This window comes from Hesperophylax consimilis, chromosome 5, assembly GCF_061612785.1.
Source record: "Hesperophylax consimilis isolate HC1 chromosome 5, BYU_Hcon_1.0, whole genome shotgun sequence".
Lineage (NCBI taxonomy): Eukaryota > Metazoa > Arthropoda > Insecta > Trichoptera > Limnephilidae > Hesperophylax > Hesperophylax consimilis.
In genome coordinates, this window is record NC_142840.1 from 35,900,001 (window position 1) to 35,919,285 (window position 19,285).

The window sequence follows — 19,285 nt, forward strand, 5'->3', positions numbered from 1 at the left end:
AATAAAAATAAGAATAATCGCATCAGCGTAATATAAAGTGTTTGTTGAAAGTTAATTTAAAAACAATTTTTTACTGGAGAAATATGAAAAAATAAGATGTAAGGCATTCTTTATAATATTTCCTTCCCTGAGCAAATAACCATTTCTGAACACTAATGGCATAAAAATCATCAGTTTTCGATGTCTTAATATCAATACTCAGTAAGTTGAACATTTTAGGCGCTATATTAGAGAACTGTCGCTGGGCGAAGGCTGTTGGTGATAAAAAAATGTAAAATAATAGAACGCATTTAATTATAAACCTTATTAATTAAAAACAGCAATATTTGATGCACACTGTCCGTTTCAAAAGATTAATTTGATGACATACAATATTTTATACATCAGTGACAAATTAAAGTCTATTGGCGAGGACACCGCTGCAGCGCAATTCAATAATAGAGCGGCGCTCATCAAACATATTTGTGACAATTTGCTATGGTAAACCAACACTCGTTTAATATGCGCACCTGTCGGCTGTTGACTTATTTTAAAATTTGAAACGCGGCGTGATGAATATTCATTGGACCGGGAGGAAAAATTGACCCAAAAGCGATACGTTTCTATCCGGTATCCATTGCCGTTTGTTCGACGCGCAAATTAACATGATAATGTAATTTAATGCATTTATCGACTAAAAAGTCAATTAAATGCATTTTAAAATGAAACGGAGAAAGATTTTAACATTTAAAAATTAACTTTTTTAAAATTTTAATACAGGAGTGGTAAAACAATGCTTACTTGGAATGAAAGTAAAAACCTTGGAGAAACAAATCATATCAAACACGTATCAAACAAAGAATATAAATATATAAAACACGTATGAAATAAATGCCAAATTACAACTGCCAAATGCTTGGCCGAGTCATTCGATTTGTTACTAGGCCTGGCAGCTTATTAGAGAGTAGAGGTGATCATATGTAGAAGAGACGGTAGGCAAATCAGTTCATTGAAATAAGTTTAAAGTGTTGTTTCGATAGCTCTTAGAAATAACCGGATATATTTCCGGCCGCAAGTTTCTTCCTAAAATATTGAATAGCAAAAGGGGAACGAAAGGTATCTATAAGAGGATGCCACCAGAATAATGAAAGTCCTACCTTGCTCCTGGTGTCCTCAATGCTCCTCTCTCTACCAGTACGTAAAGAAACTTCACGGCGTATTACACTGAACTCGGATTGCAATCTAACAGAGGCGGTGCAGAAACTGTACTGGTGAACTTCTCTCTCCTGGTGACAACTTTACAAGGACGGTAAGGTAGAGAATAATTATTGAAAATAACCATTGGTTGTATGCCCGAACAAGTGCTGTTAACGTGGTTTTGCGAAGGAAGAAAAGTAAATTAGAGAGGTTAACAACAACACACACTCAACTAAAAAAATCTAAATTATTATTTAATTCTTTGACTGAGCTGATCGCTTTGACCAAGTGGAGAGCGAGTGAAGCCCCGAGTTGAGAACGAGTTTAATTCAGGCATTACTATCAAAACAGGCCTATTCCATTTCAACCAAAACAAACACCGACCGGTCGGTGGCTGAGTTGACATCGCATTTGGGTCCCACCCAGGCGTAGTGTGTTCAATTCCTCGGCTGGCCTAAAGTCCTCCATCACAACACAAGCCACATTTCCGCTCACTGTGGTGGTAGTAGGAGATTTTCAAATATTGTCAAGTTATTCTTGACCCGGAAATGTTTCTTTTTCTTTAAAAAGAAAGAAAAAAACGGAGCATTTGATCACGTGACAAAATTGCACCTATTTGATTTATATGAATGTTACTGTTGTGTTATATATGGCGGTTTAAAATCAGCTTACTCCAAGACAGTTTGTTGCACAACAAGAATATTCCAAGACAATTGATTGCAAAACAAAAATATTCCAAGATTGTCTTGCAAAACAGACATATTCAAAACATTTGTAAATATTTTATTATTTTTCAACTTTTTTTTGTATATTATTATTATCACATATTAGAGGCACTTTTATCAGACATTTTTTCGATTTACCAATAAACCGATCAACAAGAATGATGAAATCAAGTCTTTTTTGTAAAAATTACCCTGAGATGGTGATTGAGATCTGTATTATTAGTAGACATTCGATATTTTTTTACCATTCTGCAAAGAGCACGATTGTATTGGACTACGTTCGAATATATTATTTTAATGAAATAAGATCATGATAATGCACTAAGATGAAGTTGATTAAAATTCTATCGTTTCCAAGTGAGTTATGTATCTTGTCAATTTTATATTCTACGAGCACTAATTAGCATTTTTCATGTCGAAAATATTTTTTAAAAAGCCCTCTGGGCGTTTTGTGTGATTCAAAGAATACCCTTTGATAACATGATTTTTTACAGGTTAAACTAGTATACTCTGCTGCCACTGTTCACTACACAATATTGAAAAATAAACACTTTGTCTTGAAACACAAAAAGATAAATTACTGAAAAAACGGGGAAAAGCTTTACTGAAAAGCTTTTCCCCGGTGTCAAAAGCAATCCTTTTTTGCAAAGTTGCCCACTTTTTTCAGTAAATTCCATAGGTGTCAGTTTCCATATTGTCCATAGTGTCCATTACACACATTTAAAAAAAACTTATTTATTTATTTCACTCTTTTATAATATAGTATCTACTTTTAATAACCACGTAACACGTACCTACATAAAATTTCCTAATTATATTATTACTAGAGATTTATTAAAAATATAAATTCTTGGAATTATTGATGTTCATAAGTTGCTTCTGCGTCCTGTGGAACTCTGATTTAATGAACGTAAATATACTTTGAATTTAAATCTTATTTTCAAAATTGGAACTGATTGTTTGAAGAATTCAGACGATGTTAAAATAAAGTAAAAAATTTTTGCATTGTTTGAACCACTGTATTTTTTTTAATGTACGCCGACCGGTTTTAGAACAACCATTCATTCCTCGCAGCAATATATACATTTTTATAGTAGATATTGTTTCTCTTATTTATTATGGATAACCATAATGTTTCAAACAATGTTAAAAGTGTTTCATTTATTTATAGTGGATAATCCGAGTGGTTCATACAAAGTTAACATTACATTTATTTATCTTGGATAACCACAGTGGTTCAAACAATATTAACAGTGTTTCATTTATTTATAATGGATAACCACAGTGATTCAAACAATGTTAACAGTGTTTAATTTATTTAAAATGGACAACCGCAGGGGATCAAAAACATTATTACATTTATTTATAATGGATAACCACAGTGATTTAAACAATTTTAACAGTGTTTCATTTATTTATAATGGATAACAACGGTGGTTCAAACAGAGTTAATATTGTTTCATGTATTTATAATGGATAACCGCAATGGCTTAAACAAAGTTAACATGGAAAACTACAAAGTTATAGCTACATTCAAAATTATAAAATTATTATTAGTTGCCAATTTCGAAATTAGAACTCAGAATTCAGACTTATCGTCAATTTTTATCCTATAATGTTAAATATTATCGTTATTGAATTAATTATATTAAAAATGTTAATTTCCTGGTACTACTCATAAGCAGGAAATATAATCTCAAAATTTACCCCGAAAAAACATGTATGTAATGCTTAGCATACGTAGGAACTCGTAATATTTACTTTGTTTGGGTATTTTCCCGGCAATTTCTCCCACGAGCTGAGCTCTTGTACCTGTTATGTCCCTCGCCCTGTACGGGGTGCACTGCATATAGGGTATAGTGCATAGTGCACTGTGAACAGAGCGTAGGAACAGAGCACGCGCCGCGGCCCCCGAAGCACGAACCCACGGAGCCATGTTTAATAATTACGATTAAAACTACTAACTAAATTATAATAAAGTCTGTTAGATTCTGTGAACTGCGCAGAGTTTTAATTAAATTTGTAATGAGGTATTGAATCCGTTGGTAATGCAGTTTGATATGGATGTTCTGCGGTGGGAGAGGTTCTTTGCGAGAGGCAAATAGCCGAGCTCCGAGAAACTACAGCCGGCTGCTTGCAATCACGAAAATATGAACAAAAGACATTGACTTCATTTATTTCTGGTTTATATCAAAATTGCGTCTCTTGAACTGCGAGATAAACTTTAAATTCTAGCTTCGAGCTGTTTCATAACGGATCTGACGGCTTATTGAATTCATTTGAACAATTTATGTACTGCAGATTTGTATTTGTAAAATAATAATATTACTATTTCGTACGGTATCTAAAAAAAATATATCAGCCTTTAAATGTAATATATTTTAAATATTCAAAATGAAAGACTGCTTACAACCTTATACGCTTATACATTAAGGTCCAGTTGATTCGTAAATATCCAAATGTAACATTGTTATTAAATGGCCATTCTGCGTCAATTTTTTTACGTCGTAAAGATCCCCGCTAAACGCCAATTTAAGTGTGTTTCAACTTTCTATCAAATTGTAATAAGCTGGCAAACTTAACAATATGATAGTTGTCATCTTGCGCTGATGAATTTGTTCAAAGGAAAGCTGAAACGGGCTTAGAATCGGCATTAAAAAAACCGTTCAACTGTCATTTGATGACTTTCACTTGTCGCACGTGAATTTCTGCAAAACAACTCGATCTAAAACAGAATTCCTTGTCAATTCATATTTCTTCGAAAATTACGTGAGAAAGTTTTTTTTTTTGCAATCGTATTACATGTTCACTTACTAAAATAAGTCTATGAAAACTGAACTGTTCATTCCGAAAACCCGTTGATTGTCGTGCTATTATTTTATGAATAAAGAAACTTTTAAGGAAATGATTAATCTTGACTTTTAATAACAATTTGTTTTCCTTGTTTCAGAATGCCCTACAACGAACCTAAATTTAACCCCATCAACCAAGTAAAGAGGATGGAATCCAACCATCAGTCGCAAAAGGGATACAGCATATCAGTGGGAATCTACGGCTGGAGGAAGCGGTGTTTGTACATTTTGATAGTGGGGCTCATGATAATGATGGTCATCAACCTCGCCCTCACGCTCTGGGTCCTCAAAGTATTGGATTTTAATTTTGTAGGTATTTTACATGTTTTGAAGAAATTTACAACATAAGACAACAAATTCCCGATAAACTACTTTTTTAGTTTTTCTGACAGCTGTTTTCTTTTTAAAAACTGGTCATTATAAGTTTACAGTTTAAGTACCTACCTGCTTTCATCTATATAAAATAAATTTGCTTTTTATATGAATATCGCACAAGAATCCTTACTGTTTCCACCGCCTGAAGCCAGTAAGACTATAGCATCCCCAAGTGAGGTATTGAAGGTTACACCCGCCCTGTCCCACCCCGGTATAGGTGACTTATGGTCACCCCTTCGGAGTTCTCGCATGAATCTAATTTTTGAATAAACGGCTCTACAAAGTATATAAATGAAGCTAGACCTTCAATGTCCCCGCATACGGTGTTAGGAAGCGGTATGCGAGCGCTTACAGGTATTAATCCAAGGACAACACAGAACAATGAGCATCAAACAATCAAGTAACAAGTGTCAGGCAAATAGTTGGTGGAGGGAACCCACACTCCAGTACCTGTAAGCACAAAAAAGAACAAAGTGAAATAATAGAGTGACGGGGGAGTTTCGCCGAGCCACGTCTGGCAGTCCTGTTGAGAGATTGGTGGTGGTTGGGGTGACTGGTGCAGGTCAGGACTTCCACACCCCTTAGCCGACCACCCGGTGGTGCCCTGAAGATAAGTATGGGAAAAAGAGGGATAAACCCTAAAGAACCTAGGGGGAAGAAGCGTCAGGAGGTCGGAGGCAGGGTGGAGGTTACCCTAATCCGCACAGTCACCCCTCTGACCACCAACGCTCCTCAGGGGTGGCGCAGGTGATTGGCGGAGTCCCCCGGTAAAAAAAAGGAAATAAAAGAAGCTCCAGCAAGGTATGCGGGGACGAGGCCCGTTGTCCAACCCCTATTGGGGAGAAGTAAACAATACAAGACAAACAACGGAGTTCAGTTCTAGCCTGTAAACTCGTTGCCGTTACTGAAAAAAGAAAAAAAAAACATATAAAAGAAGAGAAAAGAAAAGAGAAAAGGAAAACAATAAACAATCCAAAAGTGCCAAAAAAAACAAAGTTGAAAGTGTAAAAATAAAATCTGCATAGTCTGTAAAGAGGACAGCATGTGAAGTATAAGATAACAAAAAAGTAAAACATAAGAAAAGAAAACTGAAAATAAGAGACAAGTTATTTAAAAGAAATGTAAGCGAAAGAAAAATCATCTGCAGCAGCTGGTACAGTAAGGAAAGAAAAATAATAAAAAAAAGAAGAACAGAATAGCATAAACAATAATCGGAGATTTGTAAAAGAATTAGTCATGGAGCAGGAGCAATACACCAGGGGTTCTTAGTTATCACGCTAGTCAGCGACTCTAAGCTCAGACCATCTCTCAACCCAGATCCTAGTAAACTTCCTCAGACATTCGAAATTAACTCTGTTAGAAACAAGATCGGTGTTCCACACCGGTCTAATGGGGACATTCAGACCGTCTATCATTTCGTCTCTGGCATCCTTCAAGATCTCACAGTGCCACAGAATGTGCTCGGCCGACTGGTAAGTATTGCCACAAGCGCAATTGGGATGGGTAGACAGGGCAAGGCTGTGAAGCCTCCCCCTGAATTCCCCATGTCCTGAGAGGAGCTGCGTCATGTGATGGTCCAGTTTGAGGAAGGCCCCTTCCATTCTGAGTTTAACTGATGGGAAGAAGGAAAAGGTCCATCTTCCCATGCTCGACCTATCCCAACGGACCTGCCACTCTTTAAGCGAAAGGTCCCTCATCGTCCGAAGCAGTCCAGGGAGAGTTCCCGGTCCACCTGGTGTCAGAACGACACCAAGATGGGTTGCCGGGGATCCTCTGGAAAGTCTCTGCTTGGTTAAGACTTCCCTAATCTCCAGATCGATTGGCAAAATGCCGGCCAAAACTGGCAAAGCGTCCGAAGCAACAGTACGGTATGCGCCAGATAGTGCCAGCAAAGAAGTTCGCTGGCCCCTAGTAAGAGCGAGGAGTATAAGGCAGTTATCCAGGCGGTGCTCCCAAACAGAGGCAGCATACGAAACTTGCGCAACGTATACGCCCCTGTACAGAGCACGTAGTGCCGGACTGCGTAGTCCCCATTCAGCGGTGGAGAGTCTCCTCAGCTTTAGGAACAGCGCCTGAGCCTTGCTTGAAACATCTTTAACATGAGCCAGAAATGAGGACGATCGATCGAGTGTTACACCTAGGTACTTGACCGTGTCTGCAAATTTGATGTTGGTGTCTCCCATCCGGATGGTAGGGTTTCTTGTTCTACTGAGAGAGCCCTTCATCAGGAGACCTTTTGTCTTGTGGGGAGCGAAGGTCATCTTATTCCTCTCCCCCCATTTAAGGAGGGTGTTCAAACCATCACCAGCCTTTTCTTCAATTTCCTTTCTGCTGTTCCCCGAGACAAGATACATTTTGTCATCCGCGTAGTCGATCATGATACATCCTTCAGGCAAGGGTAACCTAGAGGAGTCGTCAAAGTCAATATTCCAAAATTCAGGTCCCAGAACGGAGCCCTGGGGACAGCCCATATTTACTTCGCGTTCTATAGTAAAATCACCATGGGATATCGAGACAGTTCGTCCCGATAGGTAGTTGTCAACCGATTTAAACAGGCGTTTTGGACAATTCCTACTTTTAACCTTTGTGCGTATCATGTCCCACCACGCGAAGTCGAAGGCACCAGTTATATCTAAGAAGATTGCTACAACATACCTCTTTGTGCAGACCTTCACCCAGTTAAGCGCAAACGAAATGGCGTGCACAGTGGATTTACCCGGGACGAAACCAAATTGAAGTTCACTGGGCGGTGATAGTGTACTGCGAAGACGCTGCCGAATAAGTAATTCCAGGATCTTACCGAGGACTGGGAGCAAGGTTATCGGGCGATAAGCCTTTACATCGGTGAGTGGTTTGCCGTTCCCTTTAGGTATAATCCTGAGCACGCCCCTCTTCCATTCAGAAGGGAAAATTCCTCTTCTCAGGCACGATTCCATCACTTGAAAGAGCTCCTCTTTAGCGTGGACCCAGACATGCTTCACTATTTCGCCGTTGAGTCTGTCATGCCCTGGTGCCTTCTTTGGACCCAAACCCTTAATTATAGCACCTATTTCAGCTCTAGTGACGGGAGTGATTCTATCCTCTTGGGCGAGGTCTCTAGGTGGAAGCCGTGCTAGATTTCTAATCTGTTTTTGGTGGTCACTTTCCCCAATTACTGACTCTACAGGGACTAACTTGCCCAAAAGTGTGTTGAGAGTAGAGGCCACGTCCACAGTCTCAGCGTCCCTCCCATCAATATTCCCAATTAAACTTGACAAAAACCGATCCGATCCCTTGCCGGATTTTTCAATTGCGCTGTGGATTTCCCACGGGTTGGCGTTGCCCACATCTTTAACCCAATTATGCCAGGCAGCTCGTTTCGCAAGGAGAACCGCATGTTTTTGAAAGTTGCCCTGGATCTCCTGAGAGCGGCCTGAAGGGCAGCTGTCTCCTCCTCCGTACAGCTTCCCCTCCTGGACAGTCCCAAGGCCCTATAGGCTCCTTTGTAGGCCCCCTTTAGCGAAGTCAGCTCAGGTGACCACCACGGCGTTCTAATTTTCGTCTTTGGGTTTGATCTGCCCAGAGAGGAATCAGCCGCAGATACAACGGCAGAATTGAAAAAGTTCCCCAAATTGTCCGGATCATTAGCTGCTACGTGATGAAAATCCCTTAATGTATCTCGTAGCGCCTCCCCAAAGTTATCCCAATTCGCCCTGGAGGTGTTGAAATTCCAGGAGGATCTCGGAGTTTCAGTTTTCTTAACACCTATTGTGAATGTGATTAATCTATGATCAGAAACTATTGCGCATTCATGGACTCTCCATTTAGATATCCTGGCCGCAACTGATCCAGAGCAAAGAGTTAGACAAGTGAGGTATGTTGTGAAGCTGAAGAAGGTGGGAAGGAGAAAATGATAGTGAAGAGAGAGGTGCGGAAGTAGCTGGTCACCAAGCACGGTTAAAGCCATATCAAGTAATGTTTCAATTCTGAATGGTAGTCTTACACAATGTTTTCTTCCACTCTGGAACATGCCGCAAATATTATATTACGTATTATTTTTATGAATTGATAAATTTTGCAGGATAAATACAATGAATCCAAAAGTCAAATTATTCGTCATGCTGAAATTTAATCTTTCTTTGAAAATAAAAGGTAAAATTTAAAGGCAAATTTAATAAATAATTGCTGGCTTCTTAAGGGTGACAACTACAATAGGCAAAGCTGAAGAGGAGACCTAGGTCCAAAACTAGATGCCAGAAGGCTAAGAAGATAAAGGTAATGTCCTTGTTTCTGCAGGAAGGCATGGGCCAGCTCAGAGTGGTTCCCGGTGGCCTGCAGTTGCTGGGACAAGCCATGGCCATGGACTCTCTGTACGCCTCCACCATCCGGTCCCGCAGAGGGCAGCCTATTACAATCGAGTCCTCTAGGAACTTTTCCATCAACACCAGGGACCACGAGGGCTACCTGGAGAATCAACTATTCTTGGGTGAGTCACACAATCTGTTACGCGATGCAGTGTACATTATCTCTTTCAATGCGTAATTAAATGAATACTACAGTTAAAAAACCAATTTTCTGCATTGGTCAGATATTTTTAATCACTTTATTTAGATAATATTCCATTTTTACAAAGCGCTGACGTTATCTAAATATATCTGATATTGTCTCCCGTGCCAACAAAATGCTTGGATTTGTTCTTCGTAATTCAAGATCATTTACCAACGGAATCGCAATCCGAAGAACGTATGAAGCACTTGTTCGCAGTATCTTGGAATATAGCTCCATTATTTGGGCCCCTTCTGAGCAAAACCATATTCTCGAAATAGAAAAAGTACAAAAGAGATTCATGCGTTACCTATATATGAGGGAATATATGTACTACCCTTTCCTGTATCCATCCTTATTCTTAGCAGGAATGCTCGATCTTAATACATTAGAAGCCCGCCGAAAAATATTTTTAGGAAAACATTTTTTTAAGATAATCTCTGGAACTATACATAATCCACCTATTCTGAAAGAGATTAACTTATATGTCCCAGACAAGTATACTCGTGGAAGGTCCCATACCCTTTTTTATGCTCCAAAAGCGAGGACTTCTGCCTATCAGAACGCCCCAGTCAACAGAGCGACTGAACTGCTCAACGAGTCTGCATTGACCATCGACATTTTTAACGTAACCTACAGGCAGTTTAGCAATTATCTTTTGACGTATGTCACGAAGTAGTGAAACTGACCTTTTTATGTGTTTTGCTATACTTTTTGTCTAATTTGTAATCTTCTCCATAATGTATTGGTGAATAACCGTTTTACGGAGAACATGAAAAATAAATAAATATATTATAAATGAATGTTGATTAGTTTGTCCGGTACGCAATCCTAAACCATTTATCCGATTTCACTGAAAATCTCAAAATATTTTCTTATTAGTACTAGGAGTGTTTAGAGAATGATTTGAATATTAGAAGTCGAAACCACTCGATAAAGAATTGACGCATTATCTCTGCACTGAAATGAGACACGGAGTCGAATTAAAGGCGACATAACGTAGTCTTTTAATAGAAACAAATCAAATAAGTATGTGTGGTTAAATTAGACATTAATTATGAACGAAGAAATATGTTTAAGAAGAATGTTTGACTTGGAAGCGAGTGGTTGAAGAGGTCAAAGACGCCCACAAAATATAAGTAAAATTCGCCCAATTGTTAGGTACTCTAGAATTCACAACCTCAAAACTTTACAACAAACCATTTATTATTATTATTGAAACATTTAAAGTCCCCAAGCAACGCTGGGTACGCATCTACTGATTCCTTTATGAAAAAACAGACAGTTTCAAGAATATTTTCTGCATAAAGTAATGATATCCCCGAGAGGAAAAGATCTAATATCTGGTTAGATTGTTTAATTCTTAAGTTCTCTGTAGACTGATGAACCTAATTCTGATATCGAGTGAGGTGTGCTGTGATATGTCGTCTCCTACAACAAAATTTCATATTTTTTCAAAATGTATCTATTTATCGTTTATGATGAAATCTTTTAATTTTATATTTATATTGTTGATGCAATTATAACGAGTTTGATTTTTGGGGGTATTTCATGAGACAAGGAATAAGATTTGGGGATCAAAGGTGAAAAACTAAATAAAAGGCGTGTCGTGAAGGTCACTGTGTTTATTGAGTCAGTTGCCGTGACGAGGAGATGATGTAGGACAAATGTTGAATACTCCGGTTGCTACTGTGATGTGCTGGTCAGGCGCGGGTCAGTGAGTCGACGCCGGGCGCTGGTGACCGGGACTCGATGACTGTCAGGCACTGGCGATCTGGGGAATCAATACTCCAGTGCTGATGGAGGCCGAAGGTGCGGCGGACCTTGTGGGCAGTTGAACGGGAGCGGCGTAGACCAGTGAAGATGCTGCGTGTCCTCGTGGTGGTCATGGTGGCGTGGAAGAAGCGCTGGTCAGAGACGCTGGAACCAGGGTGCTTGTAATCCGAGTAGCGCTTGCCAGGAACGGCGATCTGGACAAGGCGCTATGATGATGTCCCGATGGAGTCCATGATGGTACGGGCGAAGCCGGGTACGTTGTCCTTCGCGCGGGTGATCTCTCGTTGCGTCGTTGACTGACGGCTGATAGATAACTGACTGACTGACTTGCTGCGTCAGGCTTATTTATACTACACGGCCGATGGCAACAGCAGGTAGTTAAATGGCAACTAAATCGAGGCCACTCGCTCGGTCTGGACCTTTCGCGAACTTTCGGCGTCTCGGCAATTATGCCTAGGCGGTAGACTCGAACTTTCTGGCGAGTTCTCGTAATGTGAAAGATGGCCTGTGACGTATTGTCACATGGTAGACAAGTAAGTGCTTGTAGTAAGTAGATTGCTTTGTTTACGATGCGATTTTGACTGCAGGTACATAATTCGGGAGTAGGTACTAAGTAGGTCGAGCGGTTTATTATTAATTTAATTAGTTAATCTAGATTTTTCTCGACGCCACAAAGATATGTCATTAAAAAATTTAATCCCACACCCCGCAGCTTAAAATTATTCTCAAATAGCACTACTGTCGAGGGCCTTTTAAATTCGTGGTTGCGAACGAAGCTTTAGAGCAGTATCCTTTTCATAAATCATGAACGTATTATTAAACTCTGTTTCTTTCTAGGTCATGATAGAATGGAGTGCATGACGCGCTCGTTCCGGGTAACGGATCCACGCGGTGTGCCTGTGTTCTCGGCCGACGCCAGCGAAGTGGTGATAGGTGCTGAGGCTCTCCGGGTCAGCGGGGCGGGCGGCGTGTCCTTGACCGGATCACTGCAAACCCCACTGGTCCGGGCGTCGTCGGGCAACCAACTACTGTAAGTAATTTAACCACAGGCTTACTTAATACTCCAAAACAATTCAGATCATTAAAAGTAAGGACATACTGGGCCCATGAAACGCGGTGGCCCAGAATGAAGAGCATATTTGTCCAACGCACGCAAATTTGAATCGTAGTGTAGCGATATTCATTGGTTTTATATCAAAAATCACTTGGTAGCTAAATCTGTTATTTGTTCAAGTGCTCATCTCAAATTTTAACAAAATAAATCGAGCTATAACGCCAAACCTCTAAACAAACATAAACGTCAAATCAACTTATTGATAGACCTATAACCACCATTATTTTTTTACAAGTCCCACTTAGATTTAGACACGACAGAGGGGAGCGTAATATTGAGTTGCATCTGATAAATGTGTTTCTAAATCAACTATTTTCGGAGAAAATGTATGGATTGTAAGTTGTCCATTTGATTACTGCGATGCTTACGTTACGTAAGTTGTCTCAGTGTGTTCTTACCTTTATTTCTCACCGAGTTTGTCACCCCAGACATGATTCGCCACGTTTGGTGATTTAGCGGGGGTGTCTGGGTTCATGGGGTGAGGTTTGTCTAAGTCTTAGTAGTGGATGCATCTAACCACCGACTGGGTTATCACCGTCGTCGCCAGATGAGAGAAACTGGTTGTGGGAGACATTTGACCCGAACAGCAGGACTATAGCAACCCATCTTCTTGCACTGCAGTGGGAGGGTTGAATTTATACGTCAGTTTCTCTTTGATATACTGATCCCCAGATTGCTAACCACCCCTTTTACGCTTTTCCGTTACGGAATTTTCTATCCTTATTTCCTTGAAAAGAACCTCCACAAAGCATTCCCAAAAATGATAAAGGCTCTGAGGGATATTATTTTTCTCTGGGACCCCTGTGTCGAGCTAATTTAAAAAATGAATGTATTGTTTGATTTTTTTTTAAATAATTATTAATTTTTTTAAAATTGTGATTAATAACTAAATAGATTGGTACTTTTTAATGCAGTTTGGAGTCTCCTACGAGATCGCTAGAGATCAGAGCAGCGCAGTCCATCAAACTGGAGTCCCGCGCAGGAGACATCACAGCCTCTTGTCTCACTAACCTCAGGCTGCAGTCAGTTGCTGGAGCGGTAAGTTGAATTCCGCACATCTTAAATTACATTATAAAAAGCCTATAGAAAACGCAGCCTCATCACCTGGTTTCATTTTTAAAATTTCTTACCACCCTCCGAATACCTTCCATCAGCAAAAGCAATTTGACTATATTTACTCTCTTTCTAGCTATAATATGCACATTTCAACGAAGCCATTCCAATTTAAGAGCATTTCCACAAAGAGAAATCTCCACCCAAAAAGCTTTTTATTTTTTTTTTATTCATTCTTTATTATGTGAAGGTGTCTTCAAATCGGCAAATTCAGATTTTCAAAAAGCAATATATTTACTTGCATAAAGTGTATCAGAAAATGACTAGCGCATACATGTGAAAAATAACGGTATATTATGTCAATTATTGTATTATGAAGCTGAAAGTATTTATAAAATATTTGCATCTGGATTTGTCTAAAAAAAAAACAAATATTGACGATTTTATTTATTTTGTAATAAAATGATAAACTTGATCATAGTTATATTATAATGTTAAAGAGTCATTAATATATTATTTCTAAGTAGTCCTGCTGTTATATACCAAAGAACTTTATTTCTCTTTTTGTTGAACCAAAACATAGTTTTTCAAATTTTCTAATTATTTATAAAGATAGCATTTCACAAATGTGTCAAGTTTTCTTGACATGTCTAAACAGTTCTTTGAATATGCATGTAAATATATTATCATAGAATATTAACCCCGTTATCATTAAGCACCATTAATTTCAATGACCTTGAAATCCACATTGCTTCCCACTACTATGAACAACTCCTTGTCCACCCAACGCCATATTTTGGATAGCTCAAAAAAGGTTTTGCATTAAATACTGTTATAAATATATAATATAGCTTTGATAAAATGAGTCCAAAAGCTTTATTGTATTCGTACTTTATCACAATCCGTGGAAACTACAAGTAACTCAAAAGTTTAATAGAGCATTGTGAACGTTACATAAAATACACACCCACAAATAGATTATGCTTAATCTTTTCCACCATTTTTAGGTTATTATTTATTAGTTTGAAAATTACACAGAAAAATAACTGACCTAATCTACCAAACTCTCAGGGGGTCTGCAGTATTTTCCTTCGTACTTTGCGCCCGCTCGTCTGGTGTTCAATGTTTTCATTCAATTTCTGACTGCTATTTTGTTTTATGCAAATCTGAAAATAAATGAAGAGTATCATGAAAAGTTTCCGCGGAACAGTAGACTAAACCACTTGAGTAAATAACGATCTAGCCGGACCGTATTATTTTTGAAATAATTGATATTTTTTGTTTGCTCTAGTTGCAACTGAGAACGGTGATGGTAAAAATCGTCAGTATTGGGGATAGAAATAAAACGCTTACCAACAAAACATTGAATGAATTCGGACTCCAGTTGACATAAAACAACTTTTAAGTCTAAGGCATATTACGCTTAATTTATATTAAATGAAAAAACACACTTTGTACTTCACCACTTTTTATTGAATTAATAAATGACATCCAACTGGGTTTGGCTTATCTCAAGTTTCATCAGAGCCATTATTTTAACCAATAGAATAATAATAATTTAATATAATAGACCCGATGATTCTTTAGATAAACGAAACCTTTTTGGCTGTTATTTATTAATTAATAATAAAGTGGTGTATTAAAAACTGTGTTTTTTTTTCATTTAAAATATTATGTCACACCACAAAGTATTTGCTTCTTTCAAAAAAATACAATTTATTAGGGATTGATATATTAAAAAAATATTTAAAACGTCTTAAAAAGTCTTCATCTAATCACAAAAACAGAAAAGGTTTGAAATACTTTTAATAACCATTTGATTTTTTACTTCTTCGAGATCAAAAAGAAAAGATAGCATGTCATTCTTACGAACAAAAATTATTACTCATTTATATTCAATATGTATCAATATATTATTTTAAATATTTATTATTATTTAAGAAGTCAAATCAAACTCCGAAAATTGTTATTTTCTGTTCTCCTGGACTTCTGTCATTTTGTAGAAACGTTTTTGTGTCTCTCACACATCGATTTGTTCCAGATAAAATTGGAAGCAGGCAGCATCTTCATGCCCAAGCTAAAGTCAGCTCTACCTCTTCCTGCCAATTCTGCGCATTCCAGGGACCCTCATCATCACGATATCTACCAACTTTGCGCCTGTGCCAATGGAAAGTTATTCCTTGCATCGCCACACGGGGTATGCGCCGCCAAGGAAGATAGTTACATCTGCCGATGATCTTTATAAGCTTTGAGAATAAGTTAATTCAGTAAAAATAACGACGAACGTACGACAAATTCAATACAAAAAATACACCTGAAACATGGAACGAGCAGTATACCACAAAGAATGAGAAAGTGTTAGACATCTCAATGACAATTATTGTTAAACTAACAATATTTTCATCCAGTTATAATACAACGAAAAGTTTCGTGATTTTTATCGATCACAAAAGACATTACTTATCATTATTGAATGAACATAATCTTAGTTTAGAATTGTTAGTTGAATGTCAGTTTAAAAATCATAATTACATATCCATTAAATACCTGTTCAAATTTTGTTGGTTTAAAATATAAAATAATTTAATTTTGGAAATTAATTGTATGAAAATTGTTTATTTATAACTTTTTAACCCTTTCTCAACCGGTACAAATCAATTTTAATAGCATCCAAGTATATTTTTTCAGCCAATATAAATTTACAGTATTTTTTAGTACCTGTAACAGTCATGCGTAATTGTTTTTAAATTTATTATTTAATATCCAATATACTGTAGTATGTTTCCTTATAATGTATTTTTCCATGCGTGAAATATAAAATAACCAAAACAAATATTTTTAATATTGATTAGTTTTTTTTTAAATTCCCGAACGATAATCGTTTTCAATCGATATTGAATTTCTCAAAAAAATATCGAGATCGGAAAAAAAAATATTATTTCGGTTGGGAAGGGTTAAGTCTATCTTATGAATTAAGTGAAGTTTTGACATTAATAGTGTATTAATTTGTACGAATTGTGAAAGGGTAAACCAAAATGTTATCAATTACCGTTTATCTATAAATAAGATAACTAATTCAGTTAAAAGGTTAGTAGGTATGTACCTATCTACGAGTACGTAGGTGCATAACCATAATATATATCGTTGTTGAGCTTATAACTGTATCTATAGAAACCATTAAATTATTATTTTGAAGGTTTTTTAACATTTCGATTTTCTTATGACAGCTGCCAAACAAAAAAGTCAAAAATATAAAATGTGGAGTCATTATATTCAAGTAAAATAAAAAAATAACAGTATCAAATAATTCATTGGGACTAGGTTATTACAAATTTGAACACCTCCTGAAAAAATTTAAAAAATACTGTGCTTCAATTCAATGCGAAAATAATCTTGATAAATGTAAAATTTGCCCCTAATTTTGAACCCACGACCTCAGGACCTAGAATTCAAGACCTTACAGGAGGGCAGGATCACAAACATTGTAGAAGAAAATACTTTTTATTAACTTTAATTATTTTTTATAAATCAATTAATAACTTATTCCTTTGAAAATACCTTGTTACAAATTTGTTTACTCTCGTTGACTTGAAATTATTTTTTTCAACTTATTAAAATTTATTTATTTCAATTGTTGTTAATAATGACTGATCTGTAAATAAATAATATTCCTTTAAATTTTCCCATAAAATGTTTTACTGTAGTTATGTGTTTTAAAGGCTCTTCGATGAATGTTGAAGCTTTCTGTTATGCCATACTATAAAATGATTAATATGTAAACGTTAAGTCGATGTTAACTGTAGGCAAACGATGTTGCTTTAATTGCTGTGTACATACAAATAAATAAATACAAACTGGTGTATATAAACGAATTGTATATAAAATTATGAAGTTGAAATATATTAAATAATTGAAAATATGTATCAATGATGTTTTTGATCATTTACTTCCCTAAAAACATTTAAAACCACCGAAATTCATTACAAATAATATACATTATCTCAACAAATAACTAATAGATAATCTATCTTTAACTATCTGAATACCTGTGGTTAACAATTAGAAAAGGAGGGGATTGGGACATGAGCGACAACTACACAAGTTTCCGTAACAGACTCAAATTAAATGCACTAAAAGAACATGCTCACTCTATTGGTTTTCTTAACAGACTGACTATGTGTAATAAATTGTTGAAAATGTTTCTGATGTAGGTAGTCCACACTGTTAGACAGGGACAGGAAATGGTGTAACCGATTGGTGGGGAATGCATGAACATACGTTAGAGGAAGATGTGCGTATAGTTGCGTCAACAATTACTCAATAAAATTTCAGTAGACTCCAAAACACACAATTATGAGTACAAAAAGACCTATTTTTGAACACAATTGTCTATCGTCTTCTTATCAGGTCAATATAACAATTTTATAGACTTCTTCAGGACATTATAACAACAAAATATATGTAACCCGGTTGCTGCCCTGCTTCATGATATGGTTATATCAGAAACTAGTTGAGAAAGCTCAAATAAAGAGGTTTATGCAAAGTTTTCCACATTAAATATAACATTAAATAACACTAAATAACATTAAATAACATTAAATATAACATTAAATTACACTAAATAACATTAAATAACATTAAATAACATTAAATAAGGCTTATTTCTATTGATCAGTGTTTTTGAGAAATTTTACTCAAAGGACAAGTATAAAACTACTGTAAGGACAAGTATAAAAGTACTGAAAAAACTGGTTTAGCAGGATTGGAACCTCTAGCTTATTCCCGAGAAAATATGGAAATAAATTAATAACATAAAATATAATATAGGTAATAAAATTCAATAATAATTTTACCTCAGTAATTTATGTTTTTAAAGGGTGACGATCTCATGAAGTCAATATTACAATAAAATAAAATTTACAAGTGAATGAATATAAAGTCTTTCAACGTACAAGTACTTAGATAATATATTATCATCCGACAAATGAAGAATACTCGAATAAAGGACGAAGAGATGATATCGTGGACAAAGCTACCCCAGGAATAGGACAGATAATATTGTGAAGGGGCATTATCGAATGTTGATTGTACGTTTCTGCGCAAATCTCCCCCCCGCTGACATATCCCATCTTGCTCCGAGAACGTCCAAATAATTTTCATAGTTAATTCTTTGTATTAATGCGTCGCGCTTTCTCCGTCAAAATGACCCATTTTCCCCGCCTTACTCTAATCCTGGCCACAATCAGGACCAAACGTAACGTAAAGCAAATAAAACCCCGCACAAAAAAGTGTATTTCAAAAGCACACGGATTCACCATTACCGGGGAAATAAAACAAACATTTTTAAGAAGGGTGTATTTTAAATACATCTTTTAAAATCGGAGGAATATTTAAGAATAGACAGTAATCGCAATGAGCTTTCAGAAAAAAAAACAAACGATTTTCTTTTGTTTTAAAAGCTGTAGTATTATTTTTGAATTTAAGCTTTTTTTAAGTAAGAGAACAGTCGTGGAATGAATAAATTGTATCGAGTTAGGGATTTCATCGGGCCTTAAAGGATCTTGGTGTTTTGGAGTTTTCCTTTTGTAATAAAGATAAAACTTTTTCCCCCTTTTAAGCATGGTATCCAAAAAGAAAAGTTCATTCATATGAAACTAAGTTATCTTTTAATCCCCACTACGGATGAAAAA

General features: G+C 36.6%; 1 protein-coding gene across 1 annotated transcript in view; it reads left to right on the forward strand.

Annotated features, from left to right (window-relative positions):
• The window catches only part of LOC149423856 (delta-sarcoglycan-like), an 82,134-nt gene extending 65,989 nt beyond the window's left edge, over window positions 1–16,145 (forward strand). Inside the window, exons 2-6 of the mRNA XM_089632159.1 lie at window positions 4,852–5,062; window positions 9,404–9,593; window positions 12,266–12,458; window positions 13,457–13,580; window positions 15,637–16,145. Of these exons, the coding sequence (XP_089488285.1) occupies window positions 4,852–5,062; window positions 9,404–9,593; window positions 12,266–12,458; window positions 13,457–13,580; window positions 15,637–15,831 (913 nt within the window). The 3' untranslated portion in view covers window positions 15,832–16,145. The remainder of the gene's footprint in view (window positions 1–4,851; window positions 5,063–9,403; window positions 9,594–12,265; window positions 12,459–13,456; window positions 13,581–15,636) is intronic.
• Window positions 16,146–19,285: the final 3,140 nt, after the last annotated feature.